Source organism: Schistocerca cancellata, chromosome 10 (assembly GCF_023864275.1).
Source record: "Schistocerca cancellata isolate TAMUIC-IGC-003103 chromosome 10, iqSchCanc2.1, whole genome shotgun sequence".
Classification (NCBI taxonomy): Eukaryota; Metazoa; Arthropoda; class Insecta; order Orthoptera; family Acrididae; genus Schistocerca; species Schistocerca cancellata.
Window position 1 is genome coordinate 207,410,921 of NC_064635.1, and position 12,385 is coordinate 207,423,305.

Consider the following 12,385-nt stretch of genomic DNA (forward strand, 5'->3'; position numbering starts at 1 on the left):
AGCCGATGAATCGCAGTCTGGCATCTGCCTCACCTGCAATTAGTTTTACGCGATAGCCCCACTTTAAATCGCTCCGTAAGCATACTCATTGTTATTTTATGGAAGTGACTGCTGCGATCTGTTGTTCTGCAATCGTGTAATCATTCAAAAATCTGTATTTCTGCCTATTTGTATGCAACGCGTTACATTGTTGCGGGTCAGTTGCGAATCCCTGCATCAATAGTCGATCATCTACCGGTCTTCCTGTATTTCGCTACAATGTTCTTCCTTCGCGCCGTCTCTGTGTACAACAGCATCGTAAGCGTGAAGCCCCATGGGACCTTCAACGTTGTCCACTAGGTCATTAACACACATGGTGCTTATCAATTAGTTAGACAAAAGTAACCTTTAATTGTGATAAAGGAAAGTAACTTATAGATGTATCTGATACAGCATTAGATCCATTGTGTCTCAACTTCTACTCCAGGCCTAACACTGTTCGTTCTTGACTTTCCCGACACGTGTCATGCGCGAAAGAGTTTTTCCAACAGCCATGGAGTCGTATAGCGGTGCAGAGCGTTCGCACCGTTGTTTAAGGTTTCATGAATCGAAATCCGCTACTACAGTTTAGAGGCAATTCAGGACCAAATATCACAAGCCACCTCTTTAGAGACAAGTTTTTATTAACTGTAACAATCGTTCCACCGAAACTGGCTGTTTAACACACAGGACGACGGGTCACGGTAGGCCAACAGTTGAACTAATTCGGAAGTCTTATATTCGTGGCCCAGGTAAATGAACGAGACGTGCCAGCTTAGAATCGAGTATACCTAGTGTGCAATCTATTACGGAAATGCCTGTCATTTAAAATCTACAAACTGGAGCTGGTTCAAAAAATGGTTCAAATGTCTCTGAGCACTATGGTACTTAACATCTGAGGTCATCAGTCCCCTATAACTTAGAACTACTTAAACCTAACTAACCTAAGGACATCACACGCATCCATGCCCGAGGCAGGATTCGAACCTGCGACCGTAGCAGTCTCGCGGTTCCGGACTGAAGCGCCTAGAACCGCACGGCCACCGCTGCCAGCTAACTGGAGCTATCGACGCCACACGTCAAGACTTTTTTTCCTATAATCTGGCAGGAAACTGCTTACACACGAGACATTTGTCAAATTACAGCACGTAGCCGCAGTGAACATTTATAAATAAAATTTGAACATATACTGCTTCCAGACCTTTATCAAACTTTTTTGTAAGTTATTTACCTTTCTCACAATGAAACTTCACTTTTGTATAACTGCACAAGTGTCCAAAATTAAAGCAACAAATCGCTATTTCCCTATCCTGTGTCTAAGACCGTGCGGTTCTAGGGGCTACAGTCTGGAACAGAGCGACCGCTACGGTCGCAGTTCGAATTCTGCCTCGCACATGGATGTGTGTGATGTCCTTAGGTTAGTTAGGTTTAATTAGTTCTAAGTTCTAGGCGACTGATGACCTCAGAAGTTAAGTCGTACAGTGCTTAGAGCCATTTTGTGTCTAAGACACATATAGTTATACCAACTATCAACAGATGTCCGTACGATCGTTTTCTGCACGGAAGACGGCATTCAGGTTAACGGACAACTATGCCAACGATAACGTTAGATCACCCATCAAACAGGGTAGTACCCACATCAGAAAAAAAAAATTGTATCACTCCCGTTCCCAGAACTGAAGATGGACTTTGACTGTAGATATTGTATGACAGATACAGTCGCTTTGACTGTTCAGAGATGTCATTAAACCCGCCCAAAACAACCGTGCATGAGCAGTGTCTATCAGACGGAGGGGTCCGAAAGCCGATCAGTTCCAGACATTCGACCAGGAAGGAGGTACAAGGCTTGTGTTGTCTGTAGTTCAACCACGCGCGGTTCGATCGCGTCCACATCCTTACTATGTGCCCGGAAGGGCTCTCAGCAAGGGAAGTGTCCAGGCGTCTCCGAGTGAACGAAGGCGATGTTGTTCGTACATGGCGGACATACAGAGAGACAGGAACTGGCGATGAAATGCCTCGCTCAGGCGGACCAAGGGCTGCTACTGCAGTGCATGACCGATACCTACGGATTGTGGCTCGGAGGAACCCTGACAGCAATGCCACCATTTTGAATAATGCTTTTCGTGCAGCCATAGGACGTCGTGTTACGACTCAAACTGTGTGCAATAGACTGCTTGATGCGCAACTTCACTCCCAACATCCACGGGGACGTCCATCTTTGCAAGCACGACACCACGCAGCGCGATACAGATGGGCCCAACAACATGCCGAATGGACCGCTCAGGACTGGCATCACGTTCTCTTCACCGATGAGTGCCGCATATGCCTTCAACCAGACAATCGTCGAAGACGTCTTTATAGGCAACCCCGTCAGGCTGAATGCCGTAAACACAGTTTCCAGCGAGTGCAGCAAGGTGAAGTTCCCCTGCTGTTTTGGGGTGGCATTATGTGGGGCCGACGTACGCCGCTAGTGGTTATGGAAGGCGCCGTAAAGGCTGTACGATACGTGAATGCCATCGGACCGATAGTGCAACCATATCGTCAGCATATTGGCGAGGCATTCGTCTTCATGGACGATAATTCGCGCCCCCATCGTGCATATCTTGTGAAAGACTTTCTTCAGGATAACGACATCGCTCGATTAGAGTGGCCAGCATGTTCTCCAGACATGAACCCTACCGGACATGCCTGGGACAGATTGAAAAGGGCTGTTTATGGACGCCGCGCGGGGTTAGCTGAGCGGTCTAAGGCGCTGCAGTCATGCACTATGTGGATAGTCCCGGCGGAGGTTCGAGTCCTCTCTCGGGCATGGGTGTGTGTGTTCGTCCTTAGGATAATTTAGCTTGAGTAGTGTGTAAGCTAAGGGACTGATGACCTTAGTAGTTAAGTCCCATAAGACTTCACACACATTTGAACATTATTTTGTTTGTGGACGACGTGACCCACAAACCACTCTGAGGGATCTACACCGAATCGCGTTTGAGGAGTGGGACACTCTGGACCAACAGTATCCTGATGAACCTGTGGATAGTATGCGACGACGAATACAGGCATGCATCAATGCAAGAAGACTGGGTCTTAAAGGTACCGGTGTGTACAGCAATATGGACCACCACCTCTGAAGGTCTCGCTGTATCGTGGTACCACATGCAATGTGTGGTTTTCATGAGCAATAAAAAGGGCGAACATTATTGTTACGTTGCTCTCTATCCTAATTTTCTGTACAGGTTCCGGAACTCTCGGAACCGAGGTGATGCAAAACTTTTTTTGATGTGTGTATTTTTCTTCTGGTCCCACATCCACAATCACTATGTACAAAATCTGAGACAATACAGTATGGCGCAGAGAAGACGCCTACTAATCTCTCTGCAGTGGAGAACCGTAGGAAGAATGGATGCAGGACGTTCGCAAACTTATGTGGCCCTGTGACTTACTTTGAATCGTTATGTTGTTTCTCGGATGTGGCAACAGTCTGTAGAAACCGAAACTGCATGCCAAAGACCAGGGCAGGACCGACCACTTGTGACATCAGAAAGAGAGGATAGTTATTGGGCTGTAAGGACTCGACGCCACCGCCTTAGTACGGCACGGCAGGCATCTGACCTCGCAGCCTGGACCTGTTGTATCGAGGCAAACGGCGTACAGAAGGCTTCGGCAGAGTGGCCTGTATTGTCGGAGACCTGCTGTTCGTCTACCTCTGACGCGTCTTCATAGAAGGGAACGTCTAGAGTGGTGTCGTCAAGATGACACCTGGACGATCGAACAGTGGGCGAATATTCTACTCACAGATGTGTCCCGATCCGGTCTGGAGAGTGATAACCGACGGATTTGCCTCTGGAGGGAACGTGGAACACGATTTCGGGACCCAAATATCGTGGAAAGAGACCGATATAGAAGAGGATCCCTAATGGTGTGGTCAGGGATTATACCGACCACTCGAACAGCTCTTCATGAAGTTGTACGGGTGAATCGGCAAGGTTTGACTGCTGTCAGGTATCGTGACGAGGTCTTGAGACGCTGCGGGCCCGGACTTCGTACTGATATACAACAATGCTCGACCTCACAGAGCACGTGTGGTCGAAAGATAATCCGTGCATGGCCGCGGCCGCCTCGCTCTTCCGATTTGAATCCCATAGAGTATGTCGTGGATGCAGCGGAGACGGGTTGCCTCACGTCAGCATCCATCTTTACACTCCCAAGGACTTTCGAGTAGCTCTGCTGGAAAAATGGGCATTACTGCCTCAACATGAGATTGCTGACATGGCTCACTTCATGTCCCGTCGTTGTCACGCCTGTGTTGCTGCCAGAGATGGTCACACCCCATACTGAGCACATTAACCAGTTGTCGGAATGTGTGTGCAAATCCGTTAAGTTGAAAAAAATTACGAACATTTTTGTCTATCGTTATGGATGTTGCAGTTGTTTACGTTCTGTATTCTATACGTTGTTTCTTATTTACTTTCACCTGTTTTTGTGGCAAAATAAACTCAAGCTTGTAAAACTTCCATTTGTTGCTTTAATTTTGGACACCAATGTATTTTATAAACATCCTTTATTGTCAAAAGTTATCGCTTTTTAACACTCCCTTGTATAGGTCTGACATTGTATTGTATTGTATGGAATTGGGGACCTAGAAACGACTGAGAGGCTTCGACCCCGCCGTAGCCCTCAGTGGTTCACAACCTCACAACAGCCTACAGCAGTCCAGCAGTCCACTCACCCAACCGCCGCCCCACACCGAACCCCCCCCCCCCCCCCCCCGGGAACGTCTGACACCAGACGAGTGTAACCCCAATTTTTTTTTTTAAAAAAAACCCAAATGTTTGCGAGGTAGAGTAATTATGGTGTACGCGTACGTGGAGACAGTGTTTCAGTGTTTGGGCAGCAATCGCCGACATAGTGTAACTGAGGCGGAATAAGGGGAACCATCCAACTTTCGCCGAGGCAGATGGAAAACCGCCTTAAAAACCATCCACAGGCTGGCCGGCACACCAGACCTCGACACTAATCTCCGACACGTCTGACGGCCGGAAAGCCGTGCGTTAGACCTCACGGCTAACCGGGCGGGCTAGGTCGGACATTACTTTTACGTATGAACATTTCTATCTGTTGAGCAAAGCAAGGTGTTATATACCATGCAAAAATCTGTAGCATACCGATGCATGTTACGCATCATACAAAATTTGTTGCATGATATTGCGTCCAATTGTGCATGTTAGTATCATACATAGCATTGCGTTCAATTGTGCAATTGCCAAAGGTGCGTACAGAACGATAAACTTCACATGTCAACATCGTGCTCCTCTTCAGATTTTTCCGCAACACCTTTGGTATCCTAGTTATGTCATTCGCGTTTTTGCTTCGCATTTATCTAATCTTCCTTGTTCGTATGTTGTTCTTATGACAAACACATCACTCGAGATAAGGAAATTGCTTACATCAGATTGCTATTTCAAGTGCTACGACTGGTATAAATACTGGGATCTTCGCGAGTGCAACACAGCACACAGCTGCCTTCTGTTTATTTCTGATCCGTCAACACCTCCGTACCTGAGCGACATGGCCGGTAAACTGCAGCACATCACTTTCCACAACGGCCAGAAGATGCCCATTGTGGGTCTGGGCACTTGGCAGGTATGTTACGTTTTATTACGGTATGTATAGTGTGTACGTCTCTATTTGTTCCTCTGTCAGTGCCTGTTGACCGCGGGCTCCATTTTGTTCAAATATGTGTGAATTCCTACAGGAGCAAACTGCTGAGGTCATCGGTCCCTAGACTTACACACTACTTAAACTAACTTATTCTAAGAACAACACACACGCCCGTGCCCAAGGGAGGTCTCGAATCTCTTGCGAAAGGGGCCGCGCAATACGTGACGTGGCGCCTCAAACCATTTTGGCATTCAGAAGCAGACCACCCAGCAATCGGAATTTTTCATTTTTTATGTTTATGGTACGTGAAGTTCAGAACTAAAATATCAATCTCCCAAATCAGTTCGATGCAACTCTCAAAAAATCCTCGAGAAAATCGACTTTTCAGTGTTCCGAGGAATTTAATTCACTCAACTCAAATGCACCAAAGAAAGCAGGCGAACGGGAATACAAACGTCTAAAAAAATAATGTTGACGGGAAGTGCAAAACTGCTAAGCAGGAATGGCTAGAGGACAAATTTAATGATTTAGAAGCAATTTCAGTAGGAGGAAGATAGATACGGCCTACAGGAAAATTAAAGATGCCTTTGGGAAAAAGGGAACCAGCTGTGTGAACATCGAGAGCTCGGATGGTAAACCAGTTGTAAGCAAAGAAGGGAAAGCTGAAAGGTGGAAGAAGTATACAGGGTGCAAATTTTAAGTTGGCAAACCAGAATAACTCGAAAAATAAGCTTCACATCAAAAAATGTGTAAAATCCAAAGTTGACTATTTTCGAGGGGGACATCTGCTGGTTAGCCCCCTAGAGGTGGGGCGGGAGGCAACTTTAAAATTTCAAATCGGAACCCCCACTTTTTATTGCAGAATCAGGTTCTCCATAAAAAAACTATGTAAATTTTATCTTAAACATTTGTTTCGTTTCTTGTTAGTTGGCGCTGTGGTTCAAGAAAATCCATGTTCTCATTTTTGCGTGGAAAGTTGGCTTCTCTACCCTAAGTTTGACTGACCCACAGTGTTGAACGATGTGTTTTCCGAAACCAAATTTCGAATTACATATGACTGTATTTTCTGATTGATGGCAATTCGATAAAATTTAAACGAGGTAGCAAATAAGAAAACCGTCGGAGGCATAAATATAAAATATACGGAAGCCAATCACAAAAGTAAATGTACTTTTTAATAAAAATTGTATTGGGATAAAAACAATGTAACTAACATCATTTCCATATATGATCTCCCGCAACCTCTATGCACTTGGTCCATTTCTTGACAAGTTAGCTAATTCCGCACTGGAAGGAGTTTTGTCACATTACGTGCAACCTACTCGTGTCACATGTACACGGGTAGGAAGTTAAATAGTGGCAACTATTTATTCACAAGCGATACAAAAGAGTTACATATTTGCACCTGTTACTGTCCTTCAAAGTAGTCACCAGTGTTGTGTAGAACCCGTTGCGAGCGATGTGGAAGGCGTAGTATACCGTTAGTAGAGCCTGTTCTGTTGATGGTGCGAATGGAGCGGTCTACTGCCTGTCGAATCTCTGGAACAGTTCTGAAGCGAATGCCACTAAGTGGTTCCTTCATCTTCAGAATCAAATCAAAGTCACTTGCGACCAGCTTTGCGAAAGAACCGGCGACACTTTCCGCGCAACCCACCCATAATTTTACACGATAATGCCCGGGCGCATACAGCGCAAGGTGTGGCGGCTCTGTTGGGTCGACGGGACTGGGAAGTACTGTACCATCCACCATACTCCCCGAACTTAAGGCCTTGTGACTTTGATTTGATTCCGAAGATGAGGGAACCACTTCGTGGCATTCGCTTCAGAACTGTTCCAGAGATTCGACAGGCAGTAGACCGCTCCATTCGCACCATCAACAGAACAGGCTCTGCAAACGGTATACTACGCCTTCCACGACGCAGGTAACGGGTTGTACTACTTTGAAGGACAGTAACAGGTGCACACATCCACAATGAGATTTCCACTCTGCAGCGGAGTGTGCGCTGATATGAAACTTCCTGGCAGATTAAAACTGTGTGCCGGGCCGAGACTCGAACTCGGGTCCTTTGCCTTTCGCCGGCAAGAGCTCTACCATCAGAGCTACCCAAACACGACTCACGCTCCGTCCTCACAGCTTCACTTCTGCCAGTAAGTTTCATATCAGCGCACACTCCGCTGCAGAGTGGAAATCTCATTCTGGAAACATCCCCTAGGCTGTGGCTAAGCCATGTCTCCGCAATATCCTTGCTTTCTTAAAGGTTCGCAGGAGAGCTTCTGTAAAGTTTGGAAGGTAGGAGACGAGGTACTGGCAGAAGGGAAGCTGTGAGGACGGGGCGTGAGTCGTGCTTGGATAGCTCAGATGGTAGAGCACTTGCCCGCGAAAGGCAAAGGTCCCGAGTTCGAGTCTCGGTCCGGCACACAGTTTTAATCTGCCAGGAAGTTTCAGGTGCAAACATGTAACTCTTTTTTATCGATTGTGAATAGATTGTTGCTCTATTTAAGTTCCAGCCTCGTATGATTTTAAGCTGACCCGTTCCACATCATAGAGAGAGATCGAAAGTAACTGATGGAAATTTTCAGTCGTCGGAAGGAGAGGTGGGCAAAGCTCTGGACGTGGCGCTGGAGGCAGGCTACAGACACATCGACACCGCCTTCCTGTACCGCAATGAGAGGGAGATCGGGGCCACGCTCAAGAAGTGGTTCAATTCCGGGAAGCTCAAGAGGGAAGACGTGTTCGTCGTCACCAAGGTAAGAAGTCCTGCGCTGCAGGCAACACTGCCAATTTCCCTTCGACCGTGTGCTTCACGATTCCTGTTCCAGACTTCTATAGGTTGTAGAAGGGACATCATGGATAAAGCATTTATTTCTAATTTCTGCTACCAGTCACTTTTTTTTATTTTATGCTTAATCTAACAATATACAACGCGTTTCGAACATGTTCTGTTCATCTTCAGGCGTTTATACATACTGTGATGTAACAAAATAAAAGTGATGTTGTTATTCAATTTAAAAGTTGAGTTTGAGATTTCGCTTACTGTTTTATCAATCACAAATGGCGTAAGAATCATGGATTGACCATTGTCATAAAATATTGCATTATGAAATGTGAATAGTTTTTACTTGTAGTTTCGCGTGGCTTGAGGCAGTCACAACTAGCGTGCTATTGATTAAGAAATTGCATTATCGTCTTTCTAATTACTTCATGATCGTAGGTACGATCATACCCGATTGTGAAGTTATTGTTATGACAAAACAGTTTCCTAAGCGACCAGAAAGTTCTTAAGGGCGCAAAAAACAACTGTAACATCAAACAAAATGGAAATTCAGTATTAAAGCTGATGCAATGTAACACGCACATTTGACTGCTGATCTTGGTGTCTGTAATCTTAGCAAAATGCATAATTAAAATGAAAATAATACTAAGGAGATGATAGGAATGAGCACTGCTAAATGATTCAGTATTCCCAGAACAAATATTTATTATAACTAAAACATATATCGTACCTTAAGCTTAGTACTACATTGACGGTAGATTTTTATGTCCGTTTCATGTCCATTGAGCGCTCTTTTATACAGCCATTGTCCTCTTTAAGTCGCTCGTGCGTCATCACGATAAGCTATAACAGTTCTTCTTTTTACACTTCACTCAAACTTAGACATAACACGTTTTTATACATTTAGTAAAAATTGGATCAGACTGCCACAAAGCTGCGTCCGTCTTACTTGAGAAAAACAGTACAAGTCTTTTAGCGCTCAAGGCTTCATTTGTTCTCCAGCGAACAAAATAGTGAAGGATCGCATATCTATCCGTATTTTTCTGTTTATACTGCCGCCCAAAGACGACGAATTACATTATTTAGAAAATTCCACCGTCGCTATGCGACGCCTTATTATACGTTAATCATTCTTTATAAACAAGTATTTGCCTTCTGGCTGAAAGTACTAACTATTTGCTGTTTTAATGAAGTCAAAAATAGCGAATATCACAATACATACAGAGAAATGTTACTTAAATAGTCTTAAACTGGATTAATCTAGAACTCTTTGTCCATTGTTTGTTACTGTGATATAAAAGCCTTTCACACTATTTTCTTAACACATAACTGATGCAAATCTATCAGCATCTAATACAGGGCGTGATATCATATACAGTCAACCAAAAAGAAGAATACCAGCGGAATACATCACTGATTTCCAGCCCCCTCTCCCCCACCCCCCCTCAAATGCCACATCAGACGCTACAATAACAAACAATGGACAAAGAGTTCTAGATTAATCTAGTTTAAGACTGTTTATTTTTAACAAACAAACGCCTGAAGATCAACAGAACATGTTCGAAACGCCTTGTATTATGCTAGATTAAACATAAAAAAGTGACTGGAGCAGAAATTACAAATAAATAATTATCCCACACAGTCACGGTTCATAAACATAGCCGTTATGGCCGAGGATAATCATGCATAAAGTTTTGATAGGAAAGTCCTGTGCGGAAATGTAAGTTTGTATGTAAAATAAGTTGCAATATCGGATCGCTCTTAAGTCTCCAGCTTGACGGTACACACTCAGCAGATACAATGAACCTGTGGGATCTAGAGGAGTTCATCTTATCGATCAGGACTGTTGATTCTTTTAGACTATCGCTAATCCAATACATCGGCATTTTAAGGAAATTTCATTATCGGCTCTCGATATGTTGAACGAAGTATCGATAACCGTGGGAGAAACTATCGACGTACCAGCCATAAAAATGTCGGCTGCACATTGTAAATATACTGTCCATTTTAGAACTGTATATTTCAGTATTGATTTGCTAATAGAGATTCATTAAATCTACGCATTAGCAGCCTGCCTATCCCACTTACACAAAGAATTGAAAGAAAAATGATGCACGTTCACGCTTGGCGATAGCCATTTTGCTAACAATGGTAACTGGGTGTAAGTCGCATAGTGAAAGGTGCCCGATGGGTCCCTCGTTCCGTTTCCTCGCATATCGATTTTCTCCGGAACGTTCCATATCGACTTATCTGTTTATACATTTCTGCAAACGCCAGTGACCTAGCAGCTGTAATGTCAAAATTGCTTGGTGAAGTTAAACGTTGCAGTTTCTGTGCGTATTGCCGAGCGCCGATTTCTCCCCACCGCATCGACGAATCTTGTCATTTAGATTTTTTGTTCATCATTTTCAGCAACTGTTATTATTTTTAACGCAGCTCGTATGCTATTTCTTCACTTCAGAAATTTTGTTATTACATTTACGCCGCCACCACCACCCCAGTGTAATCGGACTTCTTTTTTTGTGCCACAAACACTTGCTTCACACAGTCAAAGAGGAAGATTGGACATGTCAAAAGCTAAAAAGTAGTAAAACTCCTTCACGCAGTGAAAGTAAAATTATGTCCTACTACAATTTCAAAAGAACAACTGCAGATATTTTCCAAAAACTGTGAAAAATATAATATAAAATATATATATTATTATTATATAAATATTGGCACTCGATATCGCGGTGTTGATATCGATATATTGATATGTCGGGGGAAATATCGTGACGATTAATATCAATACATACTGTGGAATATCGATATATCGATATCTACCGACATCACTAACATTGACAGTGTTTCGAATACTCGTCATCGGGTTCTTTAGATTAGATTAGATTTACTTTCATTCCAATTGATCCGTAGTGAGGAGGTCCTCCAGGATGTGGAACATGTCAGAAAAACAACAATACATGACAAATATTTACAACTAAAACAAATAAGCTAATGTACCATTCCACAGGTCCCAAGTGGAATGATCGTCATTTTTTAATGAACACTAAGAGTCATTTTACTAATACTAATGCACTGAATTTAAAATAAAAAAGTTTTTTATTTATTTATAAGGTAATAAACATGTAATACAACTACTGTAATACTTATTTACAATGAACACATTACTGCACTGAAATGGTGCAGAAGTTAGATTATACTTACACACTTACACACACACACACACACACACACACACACACACACACAAATTTTCAGTGAACACATTACTGCACTGAAATTGTGCAGAAGTTATGTTGTACTTATATACAAATCAGTTGGTTTTACTAAGAAATTCATCAATGGAGTAGAAGGAGTTGGCCACCAATAAATCCTTTAGGCTTCTCTTAAACTGAATTTCATTGGTTGTTAAGCTTTTTATGGCTGCTGGCAAGTTATTGAAAATGTGTGTTCCTGAATAATGCACACCTTTTTGTACAAGACTAAGTGACTTTAAATCCTTGTGAAGATTATTCTTATTTCTAGTATTGATTCCATGAATTGAGCTGTTGGTTTGAAAAAGTGATATATTTTTAATGACAAATTTCATTAATGAATAAATATATTGGGAAGCTGCAGTTAGTATCCCTAGTTCCCTAAACAGGCTTCTGCAGGATGTTCTTGAGTTCACACCACATATAATTCTTACTGCACGTTTTTGTGCCCGGAAAACTTTAGCTTGGCTTGATGAATTACCCCAAAAAATAATCCCATATGACATTATGGAATGAAAGTAAGCATAGTATGCCAGCTTTTTCATTTTTATATCCCCTATGTCTGACAAAATTCGCATTGCAAACAGAGATTTGTTAAGACGCTTCAGCAGTTCCGTGGTGTGCTCCTCCCAGTTGAATTAATTATCAAGCTGTAATCCGAAGAATTTAACACTGTCCACTTCTTCT

General features: G+C 43.2%; 1 protein-coding gene across 1 annotated transcript in view; it reads left to right on the top strand.

Annotated features, from left to right (window-relative positions):
* Nucleotides 1-5,508: 5,508 nt before the first annotated feature.
* LOC126106297 (1,5-anhydro-D-fructose reductase-like) overlaps nucleotides 5,509-12,385 on the top strand; it is a 44,279-nt gene continuing 37,402 nt past the window's right edge. The window contains exons 1-2 of the mRNA XM_049912516.1: nucleotides 5,509-5,652; nucleotides 8,251-8,418. Coding sequence (XP_049768473.1) covers nucleotides 5,578-5,652; nucleotides 8,251-8,418 — 243 coding nt within the window. The 5' untranslated portion in view covers nucleotides 5,509-5,577. The remainder of the gene's footprint in view (nucleotides 5,653-8,250; nucleotides 8,419-12,385) is intronic.